General features: G+C 50.4%; 2 protein-coding genes across 3 annotated transcripts in view; one reads left to right on the forward strand and one right to left on the reverse strand.

The window, feature by feature from the left end:
- The window catches only part of Sergef (secretion regulating guanine nucleotide exchange factor), a 217,781-nt gene extending 212,550 nt beyond the window's left edge, over positions 1–5,231 (forward strand). Inside the window, 2 exon segments of the mRNA XM_036180522.1 lie at positions 4,869–5,119; positions 5,122–5,231. Of these exon segments, the coding sequence (XP_036036415.1) occupies positions 4,869–5,119; positions 5,122–5,190 (320 nt within the window). The 3' untranslated portion in view covers positions 5,191–5,231.
- Positions 5,232–10,030: 4,799 nt separating this feature from the next.
- Positions 10,031–15,830, reverse strand: part of Kcnc1 (potassium voltage-gated channel subfamily C member 1) — a 41,538-nt gene continuing 35,738 nt past the window's right edge. Inside the window, exons 3-4 of one of the 2 annotated variants that reach the window (XM_036180578.1) lie at positions 13,255–13,443; positions 10,031–11,410 (exon numbers count right to left, since the gene is read on the reverse strand). In XM_036180578.1, coding sequence (XP_036036471.1) covers positions 11,346–11,410; positions 13,255–13,443 — 254 coding nt within the window. In that variant the 3' untranslated portion in view covers positions 10,031–11,345. The other variant, XM_036180570.1, reaches the window with a different exon arrangement.

Here is a 15,830-nt window from a genome sequence, read left to right on the forward strand (position 1 = left end):
GGTTCAAAGATGTGTACCTCTATACCCTTAGCACCTCCATCTTAGACTGCCCCAAACAGAACTCCTCATCTTCTCCCCAAAGCTGGTCTTCTCCCAGGCTTCCTTAGCTTCACAGATACTGCTACTGTAAGAGAGTATGTGAACCCTAATGGAAGACTCCACACTTTGGGCAGTGGTGACATGTCACAGTTGGTCCTCAGAGGCAGCAGAGGGAGACATCATCCTATATTTTATCTGCATCTTGGTCTTGAACTTGAGTGAACTTAGCACCAAGTGAGATATGTGCTGGGAGATGTATAGTGGGGCTCAGAACTTCTGACACATTTGGACCTAGGTGCCATTATTACACCAGGTGTGCTGGGGAAACCAGAAAAGCCTGGCACAATCTAGATTAAATGGTATCCTGTGGATTAGGTAGACAGCGGTTGGCAGACTATGACTGGGTCTGACCTGTGGCCTACTTTAATATGATGACATATCTGTTTAGATGTATTTGTTTTATTTGCATGTGTTTGCACACATGTATGGATGTGTATTGTGGGCAGGCCTGGTGCTCACAGAGGTCAGAAGACAATGTCAGATCAGATTCCCTGGAACTGGAGTTCCAGATGGTTGTGAACCACTGTGTGGGTGCTGGGAACTGAACCCAGGTCCTCTGCAAGAGCAAATGCTCTTAACTGTGGAACTGCTTCTCCAGCCCCACAAGCCATTCTCTAATGACCTTCAAAGGATTATGGAAAAGAGACTGGGTGGGGCTGCAGAGACAGCTCAGTGGACAAAGTACTTGTCGCAGAAACAGGTGAACCTCAGTGCAGATCTCCAGTCACCATGAGGAAAACCAGGCATGGCAGCACATACCTGTTCCCCCAACACTGGGAGTGACAAGATGATACCTGGGCTTCCTGTCCAACCCCTGTAGCCAATCAATGAGGTTCAGTAAGAGACTCACTGTCGCCTGGCAGTGGTGGCGCACACCTTTAATCCCAGCACTTGGGAGGCAGAGGCAGGCAGATCTCTGTGAGTTCGAGGCCAACCTAGGCTACAGAGTGAGTTCCAGGAAAGGCACAAAGCTACACAGAGAAACCCTGTCTTCAAAAACAAAACAAAACAAACAAACAAACAAACAAAATTAGAGACTCTGTCTCAAAAACGAAGGAGGAGAGAGATGAAGGGAAGAAACCCAGTGTTGATCTCTGGCCTCCACACACATGTAATCCCATACACGTGTGTACACACCCATACAGCACACCCACAAAGAGAAAGAGGATGTGGGACAGCACGCTAGTGGGGCCCTCAAACCTAGAGTACTTCTGTAAGAAGTGTGCAGTTTAGCACAGTGTTGGGAGCCCACTCCACATTCTAGATGCTCAGCCTTCTCTCCTGGAAGATGAACACCATCCATGAAATGTGGCCACCTCACTGGGCTGTTACAACCTGAGCAGATAAAGCACACAACCAGAAACACATACTCTCTTCAGCGTATCAGGGAAGAGATAGCTGGGCTTTTGCCAGCTTCTGCACCAAGCAGGCATGAAAGTCCTGGCTCGGGGCCTCATCTACCCAGCCCTGAGTGTGGCTTCCTTAGAGTGAGTTCCCTTTGGCAGGAGAGGAGCATGCCAGCTGCCCATTGTGCTGTGTCCTGTGGCGAGGTCAGCTCTACCTTCCTTCCCACCCCACCCCTGCTTCCCACCCCACCCCTGCTGACAGTCAGCTGCACTTCTCACCAGGGCCAGGCACTTTGCCCGTGCAAGGTGCCAAACTAGGCCCTAAGGTTCTGGGCTCTTGCATCCTGCTGCTCCTCCCTCCCTCCCTTCCTCCCTCCCTCCCTTCCTCCCTCCCTCCCTTCCTCCCTCCCTCCCTCCCTCCTCCCTCCCTCCCTTCCTCCTTCCCTTCCTTCCTCCCATCCTCCCTCCCTCCCTTCCTTCTTCCCTTCCTCCCTCCCTCCCTTCCTCCTTCCCTTCCTTCCTCCCATCCTCCCTCCCTTCCTCCCATCCTTCCTCCCTTCCTCCCTCCCTTCCTCCCTCCCTCTCTTCCTTCCTCCCTCCCTTCCTCCCCTTCCTTCCTGCCTCCCTTCCTCCCTTCCTTCCTTCCTCCCTTTCTCCCTTCCTTCTGAATCCATCCTCCCTCTTGATCAGCCTTGTGAACTTAACCAAGTGGGGAGGGGGCGCCGCTCTCTCTGCACATGTTTCCTCATCCTGCCAGCTAACCAGAAGACATGTATTTCCCCAAACCTGATCCCCTGACCAGGAATGCCTCCCTCCCAAGAAAGTGGAGCCCTAAGGGCAATCCTCTTAAGCCCGGCTGGCCTCCCTCTCTTGAAACAGTGCTCTGTAAAACAAACTTTCTGTGTATAATCACATAATTGTAAAGACTTAAACATTCAGATTGTAGGGAAATCAAGAGTATTTTCTGATAAAGGTGGGCTTTCAGTTTGTACATGCTGCTGAAGAAATTGAACTTTCTAAAAGAGTACTGAATCTGCTGGGTGTGATGGCACACCTCTACTCCCAGCACTTGGGAGGTTAAACAGGAGGATGGAGAGTCAGGGTTATCCTTGGCTATATAGTAAGTTAGAGGCCAGCCTAAGTTCCATGAGACTCTCCCCACTCCCCAATAAACCCCCAAGTCAGTAAATAGAGTCATAAATATGTCTGTTGAAAGATCTAAAGCAAAATTTTAAGTCAAACTGGAAAAAAAAAAAAGGTAATCTACCTTTTGGATTTAAACACGTAAATGTTTTTATATTAACCGGGGTGGAGAAGGGGATTGTAGGTAACAACACACAACAAGGAGAGAAAAGTATCCAGGAACCATAGGGTTATATGTAACAGTGAGGTACCATTTTGTATTCAAATTGAAAAGGATTTTTAAAGCCCATGATGCTAATAAACACTAGTGATGTGGGAGGGGGCAGAGATGCCCGCAGATCCCCAAAGCCAGGCAGCTTCTCTGAAGAGTATCCTGGCAGTCCTCAGGAGTCTCCAAGATGGCAGTGCCCACTGGCTGGGAATCCCCATCCTACAAATCTAATTTGAAAAGGTAATTAGAGGGAGTGACAGAGATTCACACTCAGAGGTGTTCATGCAATACTGTAGGAAAATGGAAAATTAGAAACAACCTGAGTGTCTGATAATGGCCAGCATGTTAAGTAAATTGTTTAATCTTCATAATGTACAATTAGGAAGCCACTATAAATAAATTGCTCAGCAAAAGACTTCATAAACAAAATGGGGTGACATACCCCACACTTCTGGGAGAAGACACTTGCAGTGTGTAGAACCGGGGGAAATGCTGAAAGAGTCAGTCAGAAAGAGGCAAAGAACGAGAAGACTGAGAACATAAACACGTGACTTGGCTCAGATGCATACGGCAGAGCTCACTCCCATTAGCAGGAGCCCAAGCTGAGTGGATGTACTCACCAGTGTGGCAGTAATCTCCAGGGAGACACCATGAGTGATGGGGGTGCACCTACAGCCACTCTGTAGTGGGTAGCCATTCCAGCTTTGACCTACAAGTTCCAACCCCCCATTGAGGCTTCGGTAACAGTCACGCCTCCAAGGCAGGGCCGAGAGAGGACCCTGAAGACCTGAGATCCGGATGCCGAGGCTCTCTTGGTTCCTGAACCCTGGATGCTGGAGGTAGACCAAGTAGAGTTCTCCAGAGAACACTGCCAGACTGCATCACACCTTTCCCAGACCCTGTTACCTATCCCTTCACTTGTGAGTTACCCCACAAAATAAACCTCCCTTTCAACTACGTGGAGTGGCCTTAAATTTCACCAATACCACTTTGATGAACTCTGTGGCCTATACTTAGTAAAAATTAATGTGAACTCCACCCCATGACTTGTATGTATTTGTGAGGCTCACTCTGCACAAACATCATTTTCAACCAGGAGACATGTTCAAAGGTGTGCACAGCAGTATTGTTTATCATAGCAGCCATATTGGTGACGTTGCATAATATCATAATATATCACACCTTGGTGTATATAGCCCAGTGGCAACAATGATTACAAAGAACTAGCTGTCCCAAGGACATGGCTAAGTGGACAATGACTTTACATAATGAGAGGCTATTAATGAGCTAGGTTGATGAAGTACTGACTCAGATAAGTTTCTAAAGCAGTGTCAAGTATAGAGAACAGGTCATATAAAAGGTGTGTAGCAGCAATGTGCTTTCATAAATCTTTAAAACAAATGAGTACATAGTGGTTAAGGACATACATGTCCATATAAATATATGTGCATGAAAGTATGGGCACTGGCTTCAGAACAGGGTGGAGGGCCCAGGGGGAAGTCAGGCTTAAATGGGTTTGGAGGGCTTTTGTTTGTTTCTTATTTGTTTGTTTGTTTTTAAGGAAAGAATTGAAGTACATATGGGAAAATGGTAACTAATGTTCTGAGCTTAGGTTAGGATGTTGTACACTGTTTTCCATGCTTTTCTGCATACTAAGGTATTTCAAATTTTCAAGTAGTTTTCTTAAGGAGGAAGGTTGAAACAAGGTCTTTCTGTGTAGCCTAAGCTGGTCTGGAACTCAGCGCCTCCTGCCTCAGCTTCTCAAGAGCTGGGATTATAGGTGTATAACCTAGGAGGCAGCCATGGCCCAAAGCAGCAGCTGGTAGCCTGAGCCAGTGGCAGCAGAGATGGAAGGACAGGGGAGAGGCTGGAGTTGTTCTTGGTGGTAGTTAGCAGGGTAACTGGTCACATGTGGGGTGATGGTGGACAGCTGTGGAGTGGAAAACGTACTGACAAGGTGGGGGGCTGTTGAAGTGGGCCTTGAGCATACCCTGTTGATGGTCACAAGCCTTGGTTTCTTGCTCTGTGGAGCGGGTGCTCTGGTGATGTCTGTGCCCTCTCTCCCACAGGTGGCAAGTGTTGCTCCTGGGGCTGGAACGAGCACGGCATGTGTGGGGACGGCACTGAGTCCAACGTCTGGACTCCAGCTCCAGTGCAGGCCTTCCAATCACCGGTGCGACTCCTCCTCGTGGGCTGTGGGGCTGGCCACTCCTTGGCCTTATGTCAGCTGCCAGCACACCCTGGGCCATGCCAGGATCTCAAGGTCACCTACCCACTGCAAGATGCCACAGAGAACAGTGAATCTCAGGATGCCATGGACAAAGAGAGAGGCTGGAAGGAGAGAAGATCAGTAACTTCAGCCTGAACCCCTTCTGGCAGGATGAGAAGTGAGGGCCCATGAGGAGCACCTTTAATAAAGTGGCTTATCCCAACACAAGGTTCCCTGGAGAATCTTTCAGTCCGTCAACTTGAGAGGGCCTCAGTCAGCCCTGATGGCTGGGCAGGACCACAGACCAGAACAATGAGGAGCTTCTTGCCCACTGCTCAAAGAGGACTGGGCTATGGAGAGGACATCTTTTCTACTCAGCAGATGTACATGAGGGGATCCTCACTAGAGGACATACAAAGTTAAAACATCAGCAAGGGGGCTGGAGAGATGGCTCAGCAGTTAAGAGCACTGGCTGCGCTTCCAGAGGTCCTGAGTTCAGTTCCCAGCAACCACATGGTGGCTCACAACCGTCTGTAATGAGATCTGTTGCCCTCTTCTGGCTTGCAAACATACATGAAGGCAGAACACTGTACACATAATTAATAAATAAATCTTTTTAATTAATTAAAAATCAGCAAGGAAGGCTCCAGCCCCTACATGATGGCAGCCCAGCTCCATGGCTGTGTTTTGGTCCAGCTGCTTTAGGTCAGAAGACAGAGGGTTATAGAATATATTTAGAGCAGTGTACATTTCCCTTCTAACTTGGGGTTTATTTTCTGTCCAGAGTCCATTGCCTGTCTGAGGGTACCAAGGTACTCTTCCTGGAGACTCAGAAAGGAAGGCACTCATGTCTTCATGACCAGGGCCCAAGCAAAGGTTTAGGGTCAGGTGGGGAGAATGGAACGAAATGAATAAGTAGAGAGAACACAAGGCTTCTGGGAAGACCCAGCAGAGGAAACCCCAAGTGCAGACAAGGGAGTCTGGAGCCAGGGAAACCCTCAGAAGATATTAAGTCTTCCTCCAACCAGGCAGGATTCTGGGACTGCTGTAGCAAGCAAGCTGTACAGTCTCTGTGCTGGGATGCCTGGGCTCCACTGGCTTCCAGGGGTTATAGCAGCCTAGGACATTAAAGTTGGGGGATCTTCCATCAGCATGTGGCTGAGAGGCCTTCCAACTACATTCTTCAGAGTCTTGCATGGATGAAGGAGCTAGGTGAGTTTGCAGCCAGCCTGGGCTACATAGCAAGTTCCAGGCCAGCCAGGGCTTACAGAGTGAGACCCTATCTCTAAAAACAACAATAAAAAACAAAAACCAACACCCTACACTCTTTGGAGCCTTAGACATCTCCTTGCAGATGGGAAAGGGTCAGGTAGACAGAGAGTAGCTTGCCAACCTCCAGGTTCCTTTAGGCAGTGTTGGTTTTGTCTTTATGTATTGTGGTCTGTATAAGATTATATTTGATAAGTAGATCCTTAAGAAAGTGTAGAAACTGCTGATCTTGTTGCTCATCAGGAGAAAATGGTGGCCGAAAAGGGGGTAAGGATCATCTCAAGATCACAAACCTTGGGCCCTGAGCTAGACAAGGTCGGGGTGGGAAGTAGATGGCTAGAAGATGGTTCTGCTCAGAAGGTATAGATGAAGTCAGTTCCCAACTCCACAGGCCTGAGCCTAGACACCACTTACAGCCACAGTCTGATCTACACCCCAGTGCCTGAAGCCTTGCTCCTAACATGGGACCCCTGTTCCACACAAGCCCACCTCCCAGGCCCAGAGACCAGTTGCAGCATTTGGACTCTGATGTGTTCTTGCTAGCAGGACCAAGCCCACAGAGATGGAGCAATCACCCAGGGGAAACCATACTGGAGAAAGCTCAAGGTTACTGTCCTGTAGGCTGAATAGTTGGCAAAAACCAAGCCAGAAAGCATTCCCATGTGACCCATACAGTCACAAGAAGCCAACACCATCTTGCCCAGAAGGCCACAGGCGGAGCTCCCTCCTGTCTCTTTCAGCACGCACTAGAAAAACTCAACACCCTGAGCTTCTGTTGCTGAAGCCCAGTGCCTTGTTTGCATGAGACAGACACACCTTTGCATCCTGAATAGGATCAGTGCAGCAGCCCTAACTAAGTCCTTTGACCTAGAACCTCGGCTGCTACTTACAAGTGGGTCAGAGCCTTCTGGAAGCAGGCACATGCAGGAAGGCATAGCTTCACCCACCACCTCACCTCAGCCACTCCCGTTCCACTGTTCCTGATGGCAGTATGGACAGGAGTCCCTTGGCCTCGCTTCATTGCCTGTCTCCGATGAGGGAAAGCACTTTTCAGAGATGAGGAAGGACGTGTTGATACGTCTAGAGTTTTGACCCCTGCAGCCTGTGGTGGCTGTTTGTCTTTCTAAGACTTTGACCAAGTTCCCTTTTCAGGCAGCCCATGAGGGAGCCAGCTCTTAGTCAATTCTAGAACTCAGCAAAATGTAAATGAAGGATCTTCTCAGTGTCCCCATGGGTCACCATGGTGTAGGGAGGTTAACTGAGCAAGCTCTGAGATCCTGTTCCTATCCACTCTCCACTTTATTCTGTTTACAGCTTTCTGAGAAAAAGTCTCCAGGTCTCATGGCCATTAGATAGTTTCACTTCACCTGCCTTGTTAGGCTCATTAGGATGCCAGGAAGGAGAAGGAAGAATACCCTCATTGTGTGCTTACAGGCCTCTGGCCAGGCCCTGGAGTAAGTGTTGAAGACCCAGTGTGCAGCAGCTGCTGCCATCCATATTTCCCATACCCACTCTCCCCTCTGGTCACAGACACCCATCTTCCCATGACACATCTACCACCTTGGCCATGCTGGGTCCTCACATGCCTGTGAGGTCCACTATACTAACTTTAGATGGTGTGCTGGCTAGTCTTATGTCAACTTGACACAGGCTAGAGTCCCTCAACTGAAAAAAAATGCCTCCATAATGTCAGGATAGGCAAGCCTGTAGGATATTTTCTTAATTGGTGATTGATAGGGGAAGTCTCAGCCCATTGTGGGTGGTGCCATCTCTGGGCTGGTGGTCCTGGCTTCTATAAGAAAGCAGGTTGGGGCTGGAGAGATGGCTCAAAGGTCCAGAGACCCTGAGTTCAATTCCCAGCAACCATATGGTGGCTTACAACCATCTATAATGAGATCTGATGCCGCCTTCTGGCTTGCAGGCATGCATGCAGACAGAACACTGTATACATAAATCTTTTTAAAAATAAAGAAAATAAATCTTTTTAAAAAGGCAGATTGAGCAAGCCATGTGGAGCAAGCCAGTAAACAGCATCTCTCTGTAGCCTCTGCATCAGCCTCCAGGAACCTCCAGGTTCCTGCCTTGCTTGAGTTCCTGTCTGGATTTCCTCCAGTGATGGACTATGATGTAGAAATGTAAGCTGAATTAAACCCTTCCCTCCCCAACTTGCTTTTGGTCATGGTGTTCCATCACAGCAACAGAAACCCTAACTAAGGTGAGTGGCATGGTGCTTAGGAACATGAAGCCAGGCCTGTGACTCACTCTGCCCCAGGCATCATCTACTCTGGATGAAGTGACTTGGTGGTCAGTTGGCAGGGCAGGGCTGCAAGTAGCATGAGAGAGCTAAGTATGGCTGCTACAAGTTCAGGGCTGCCTCACTGGAGCACAGAGGTGGGGCAGAGTAGAGGGCAGGCAGGGAGTCTGGCCTTCTAGGAGACTAGCTGCGGGAGTGTAAGCTTCACCCATAGGCAAGAGGACGTTTCAGCAAGAGGGGTTAGCCAGCTGTGGATCAGGAGAGATCTGGAAGAGAACATGAAGTGGCCCCTTCGTCACACCTATGGCACTCCGTGAAAAAGGCCAGGAGGCCAAATCCTAAGAATCCTGGATTTAGAACCCATAACTTCAGTATTTCACCATCAAGGACCAGACCTAGAAAGTCCTTAGCTCAAACGGCCCGACCTGAACGCTGGAGTCAGACCGCCCAGGTTACGATTGGGACTTCACCTTCATTGGGTCGTTTGGCTTCGGTTTCTCTCACTCTCTGCTGTAATAGGGGTGATTCGACTGTTCTGAGCTGACATTGGGCAAGTTTGTGAGATGCCCCCTCCACAGTAGATCCTCTCTGGCTGTAGTGTTCTTAAGCCTATGGTTGGCTTTGTGGTATTCAGCGAAGCCCCATCTTCCTAGCAGATCCCTGGCCCATATCAACACCAGTCTCAGGCAGCAGCCCAGACTGCCTCACTGGTTGTCCTGAGACTTAGCTATGAAATGCTGGGCAGAGGCTCCACCAACTACAGCCTCTGAGTTCTGGAATTTCACTGGGTACCAGGAAGCTGAGACAAGTCCTTGGAGAGGTGAGAAACTAGTAGGTAAAACTTTGTCCCACCCACCCATGGGATCACCGACTCAGGCTGTGCTGAGAGGTGACAAAGGGGACTGAAACCTTAGGGGGGGCTGACATCTTCATTCTGGTGTCCCTGAGTAGCCTGATGCCTTCTCTGACCTTGTCTCCTCATCTTCAGATGCTCAGGGGCTGACTGTATAGCCTCTGGGGTCTCTTTCCATGTGAACATTCTGGAATCACTAATGATGAAAAAGGGTCAGATCTTCCATTCTACCCCACACCCAAACCTGCAATTGAATATCCCCAGATCCAGGCTGAGAGAGGCGTCCTCGATGAGGCCATCTCTAGACCAGGCCAGGGCACCCAGATCTGACAGTCAGACCCCACAATATTCCTAGCAAGATGCCCATGGCTGCACAGGGCAACTAAAGGTTCCAAAATGGCTTCATGTAAGAATCCCCCAAGATGAGTCCCTGAACCATACCAGGTGAGCCCCACAGAGGATGTGCTTTCGTCCCTTGGCCCAACAGGATCTGCAGCACTACCCCCACAGGGGCCAGCATCCTCGGAGCCCAGCGACACCTCAGCTTAGATGACTACAGTAGTAGTTGGGCCTAGGATCAGCTCGGCCGTGCCAGAACAGAGTGGAGATGCTGCCTGAAGGCAATAAAAACTCAACTCCTCAGTGCTTCATCTCAGAAGTCAGCTTTTTATTTCCAGGGCCAGGGCCCGGGGAGGGGAGGTTGCTGTCTTTCCAGGAAATGGTGCAGTGGAAGCTCGGGATGTTGCATTTTTTTTTTTTCAACTCAAGCATGTGTTTTTCAAAAATATCATCCTTCCCCCCACACACACTAATTTTAGAATCAGACCAAAGCCAAGCTACTGTCCTCTGTTTCTGTTGGGAAAATACTATATTTATTCGAGATGCAGAAGCACGTCTCTGCAAACCTCTGATTGCTTCAGAAAAACAAATCTGCTTTAGACTAGACAGAAACCATGTTACAAAATTTATTTCATGCTCGAATCTCTTTGCATAACATTGGGCATGCAGTTTTTTTTTTTGTTTTTGTTTCTTACTCTGAAGAGAACTAAATTGCATACAATGCCAGGTTGTGCCTTAATAAAGGTGGAGGGGGGCACCCCTCTGATGGTCCTGAACTGGAGGTACTCTACATCTTGGCTTTAAAATGACATTGGAAAATCCATATGGTGTAACTATGAACAATTTGTTATGAAGCTTGGTCACACTGGATCTACACACTGGGATGAGAGAATCAACCTAAACTAGCCGCTGTCGGGGTCTTGGGGAGACGTCCGCTGGGTCAGAAGCATGCCAAACAGAGATGGAAGAGGGCGGCTGTGTGAGTTCCCACAATCCCATTCGGAGCAAAGTTCTCTGTGTTCCACGTGAGAGATGAGCTACGAAGGTGAGGTCAATATGACCGATGACTGACTGACTGCCTTTTTGAAACCTTTCCTCTGGGTCTTGTGTACAAAAAGCAATCCATTCCCCAGCCCCATCCTTCTTCCCTGGCCCCCCACTCCCAGCAGTGTACAGACTTCTATCGAGTGCCATCACAGCTGGGCTCCGACACCGTGTGTCAGAATAAAGAACACTGAAAGTCGAGCCCTTGCTTTGCTCGCCGTTCTTGGTGGTGGTGGGAGTAATCATCCAGTCACAGCGGGGGCTGCTGGGTTTGGTTTAGCCGGGTTTTCTGTTTAACTTCATGCAAGTCATGCTAAGGCTCCCCTTCACCCCCCCCTCCCCAAATAAAGGGTAACTTCTAAAAAAAAAAAAAAAGGAAAAGAAACAAGAGCGATCCTCTACGGTCAGTTACCATTGGCCGTAGAAAAAGCTACGTCCGTCTTAGGACAGTGCCTGGGCCACCCGGACTCGTCCGGCAAACCTGCATGGCGTGAATTTACTCTGTCCGAGGGTGAGGAGGGGCTGCAGGTCCACCCAGATGCTTAATAGCCACCAGTGTCCTGGGCCAAGCCGCCTGGTCAAGTCACTCTCACAGCCTCTGTCGGCATATACTTAGCAATGACAGGGCTTTCTTTGCAAAGATCTGTATGTAGAGAATACAATTAACACTCCTCTCGCGCCTTCCCCTCCCGCTCGCTTGCTCGCTGGGTACTTAGTTGTTAAGGAAGGAGGAGGAGAGACTCAACAGCCGCATGCAGAGGCAGGCAGGTTCTTCTCCAGCTGGCTTGTTTCCCATGCAGCAGACCAGCCTAGCAGCCTCTTTCTCTTCCCTCCTTGGGGGGACAGGTGAAGTCCCTACTTCTGCTCTGCACCTGCAGACCTAAAGGGCTCCGAATCAGCCAGAGCAAAGCAAGTCCTTGTGAGAGCCAGGCTGGTTGGACACGTGTGCGGGGGGCCTTCACCCTTGGTGCCTCCCAAAGAGTCCAGCACCCAAGCTCAGGTGGGCTCTGAGACTGGGGGTCGCCTGTGGATGGGGGTTACACTCAACTCCCTAGCACTACTAGGAAATGGGGTGCTTTCTGGAAGCATGGTAGAGACACTCTCTTCTCTTAGGCCACACCGACTGATCCAGCATCCAAGACAAAGGAGCCAGGCAGCCTGTGGGACCTTACTGGGCAGGGCACAGCCATGGAGATAGTTTTCCCCTTATTCTTCAGGGTGGCTCCTGCTCCTGGGCATTCTAGAGACTTTACCTGGGAAAAAGCCAGTTGCAAAGAGAGCAGCAGACCCATCCATGTCAAGGATGGGGTCCTTCTCAAGGCTGGTAGCCCTCTGCCATGCAGCACCATGCAGGGAGCAGCACACCGCACTGAGGTCCAGGGGATCTCAGGCAGGGCAAACAAGCAGAGACCAGCCTGAATCCGATGCGCGTAACTAAGCAGTCGTGCGCAACCCAAAAGACTTTCCCTCATCTTGGTGAAGACTGTCTCTCTCCTCTCCTCGGTCTGCCTTTGATTCTGGAAGTCTATTTTCTCCTTGTGTCTGGTTTAACCGTTTCCAACACTAGTGCCATTGACAGGGGCCACAGACTACACATCATTATTCCCAAGATTCTGACTCGTGTCTGGCTACCCTGCTCGCTGTCAGCATGCATCTGTGTGAGTATGTGAGGTACACAGATGCATGCATGAGCTTCCCAGCCCAGGCCAGTGCCTGCAGCCCTGTGTGGACTGTTCTAAGCTCCTCTCCATGCCTCACCCCAGCCCGTGCTAAACCTCTCCAAATCCTGACTGCAAGAATACCACTGGTCCTTCACCCTGGGCAGTGGTAACGTGCTCTGGCTATGGAAAGGGCTATACCAAGTCCCATTGATACACTTTGTCTTAGCAAGTTTTCTGTTTATTACTCTTAATATTCTGGCTAGCACACAGCTTACCTCTATAAGGACAGTGGCCTTATCTCCCAGCTCCAAAGCCACCTCTCTCTGAGGCCTCCCTTTCCATTGGCCTGCAGACTCTCTTTAAAGGATACTTCTTCCATAGCACGACCTTAGACTAAACTCACAGGGTGGTGGCCAGGCCAACTGCCCTCCACAACTAAAGGTTAGGAAAGAACACTTTGCCTTTGGGACATGCTCTACCCCACTAGAGAACTCTGGGGGAACTGAGACTCCCCCCGTCTCCTTAGGCACATCCTTGGCTTGGTTTTACAACCCATGGTCATCCACCCTGTGCCAAGCCCCTTTCTACCCTTTATCTGAATACCAACCTACAGCTGCCTGGGCCTCAGCTTCTCACTGCCAACCTGGCATCCCCCTTGGGGAAAGGACTCTGACCTCTAGAGGCCAACCTTGGGGGATTCCCTCCATCCTTCCCCTCAGTGTGCCTGCCTACCCCTCAGCGCCCCTTGCCCGCCGCCCTGCCCACCCATCTGCAGGAGTGCAAGGCGGGCCCGGCCGATGCAGAGAGCTCAGCTTCCTCTACATACCCTTTCTCATTCCTCCACCAGGTGGGCACGCGTACTCCCCGGTTGATAAGAGGAAGCAGGGTCCGTATCTCTCGCGGGTGCCCGAGCGGGTAAAGGGCAGGCCCTCATCGGGAGTGAGGGCCTGGTCTATGTGGGGGCAGTCTTCGTTCGCCAGCGCGGCCTTCGCCACCTCCCCATTCAGTTTGGAATCTTCAAACATATAAGCAGAAGCTATTGAGACACCGAAAACTGTTTAGTGAGAGGGGGTGACAGGCCGAAGGTAGGGCATTTGACAAAGGACTTCCCGTTCCTGAGGATGGAAAAGTGGGTGGTCCACGGAGGAGGGTGAAGGCTGGGGTGGGCTGCTGACAGCGCAGAGAGAGAGAGACCCCTAGGTTTGCTCAAAGTTTGCAAAAAGATGAATTGGTGATGAGCCTGGCGTGTGGTGCTGGGGCCAGGCCCAGGGCCCAAGGCAGGGTTAATGAAACAGGATGATATGATGTAATCATGGGGAGAGGGCCAGACACACAGCTCAGGGAGAAAACAGACAGACACTCAGAAAGGCCCCAGTCCAGAAAAGTAGCCTTTCAGACCCTCTGCTTCTAACCAGCCCCTGACTGTCTCCAGCAATATTCAGCCCTGGGCCCGGCTGGACTCCATTTGACCTCCTCCATCCCCCCGCCCCTGCAGATCCCATTCCAGCATTTGGTTCCTGATGTATCCCCAAGTCTGACCACTCAGCTTGCTCCCACCACTCCATCTGGGTCCAACTTGGCCATTCAGATGCCCTGGCCTTCTTCTCTGGCCCCACAAGGACCAAATCGGGTGCTTCTACAACTTTATCCCATACCGACTAAGCTGGCTCACACCTTCTAGCCAGTCTGCATGGGGACACAGTCTGGTCCCTCAGATCTCCCATCCCCTCTACAGACTTGCCTGGACACATATTTTACACTGCCCCCCCCAACCCTATTTTACCATGCTGTGGCCCATGGAAACTAGACTGGCCACACCTCTGTTCTGTCCTTACAAGAACCCAATCTGTCCCTCTGAGACTGTCCTCTACACAGACTGAGCCTGATCACATCTTCTACACTGTTCACACAGGTACATAATCAGGTACCTCTGAAACTTGGTCCTGTACACAGCTAAGAGCTGGACATACCTATACTGTCTCTACAAAGACTCAATCGGGTCCCTTCAATTTCCTGTTCCCCATACAGACTAGGCCTGGTTACACATTATCACCACCACTCCAAGGACCCACTCTGATTGGTCTACCCCATCATTCATGCAGATTAATTTCCTGTGTACCCACACAGACTCACTTAGATCACTTCATCTGCTCTATCCCCATGCAGACCTACACTGCTGTCCACACACATTCAACAGTGCTTCCACAGACCACTCCAGGGGACCTGGTCAGCTTGCACAACAAAAATCAACACATATGCATGAGGCTGTGATGGCTGGACAGGGAAGTGGGAGGGGCTCCCATTCCTGTCCCTTCTGGCAGCATCCCTGGAAAGCAGAACAAATGGATGTGCAGAGACAACAGATGCTGATGGCCTTGAGTGGGGGGACATTTGAGGCTTGGCTCCTGTAGTAGCCTAAGGAGGAACCTGGGAGGAGATCTCAGGGGGACATGTATGGTGGAGGACAAAATGTGGCTACAGCCAGGCACCCTGTCCGTCCTAACTTCAAGAGGAAGGATTTGGAGGCCTTCACATGACTGATCTTTGTCCCCCATCTCTGTCCCTCTTGGGGACTCAAATACTGCACCTATGGGGGAAGCCTCCTCTGAGAGCCCCATGGTGAAGGAGGAAACCAGCCTGGGGGACGTGATGGGGGGGTCTCTGAAGGGAAGCTAGGGGAAATTCCCACTGGATTTGACCTTTTCCCATGATCCTGTTCACATCATGGAACTGCACGCAGGAGTGAGCCTTCCCTGCGTGCACGTGAGTGGGATCACCACCCATGTACATCATGTCACTACAAAGAGGCAGTCAGTCAAAAGAGAAATGGACCAATCAGGTTTATTCATAAAGCAAATCCAAAAAAAAAAAAAAGTTTCCCATCATAATTTTGGAACTTAAAAAAGTCTGTCGTACAAGATGGCAAGGCATTTCACGTACAGTGCATTCCTTGAAGATCCCAGGACCTTCACTCCTGATTGACTCTGAACCAGAAAGGCCAGTTCCTAGGGAAACTCTGGCACCATGTGACAAGCTGGGGGCTGCCTAGCATCTGGGGGGGTGTATATCCTCCCTTACACTCCATTTGGCTCTTGTCTCCCTCCTGGGGGGTTGGGGGGCTGGAAGAAGAATGCTGGGGAGATGGGGGTGTGGTATGGTGAGGAAGAGGGGTTGGAAGCTGGGGTCCATGTGCCTCGAATGACTTTTCTCCAGGGGAACATAAGTGGCTTCCAAGCGCATCTTCTCCAGCTGGCAAAGATGCTCCTGAGTGGCTGTCCACAGCCTGCTCTTCTTGTCCAAGAAAGGGTCAGTTAGTGACTACTCTTTTCTGCCTCTGCCTCCATAGAGACAGTGCAGCTTGAGACCCCTCCTCTGGGCCTGAGTCTCTGCCTACATGCCCCC

The sequence above is a fragment of the Onychomys torridus genome, chromosome 1, assembly GCF_903995425.1.
Source record: "Onychomys torridus chromosome 1, mOncTor1.1, whole genome shotgun sequence".
Classification (NCBI taxonomy): Eukaryota; Metazoa; Chordata; class Mammalia; order Rodentia; family Cricetidae; genus Onychomys; species Onychomys torridus.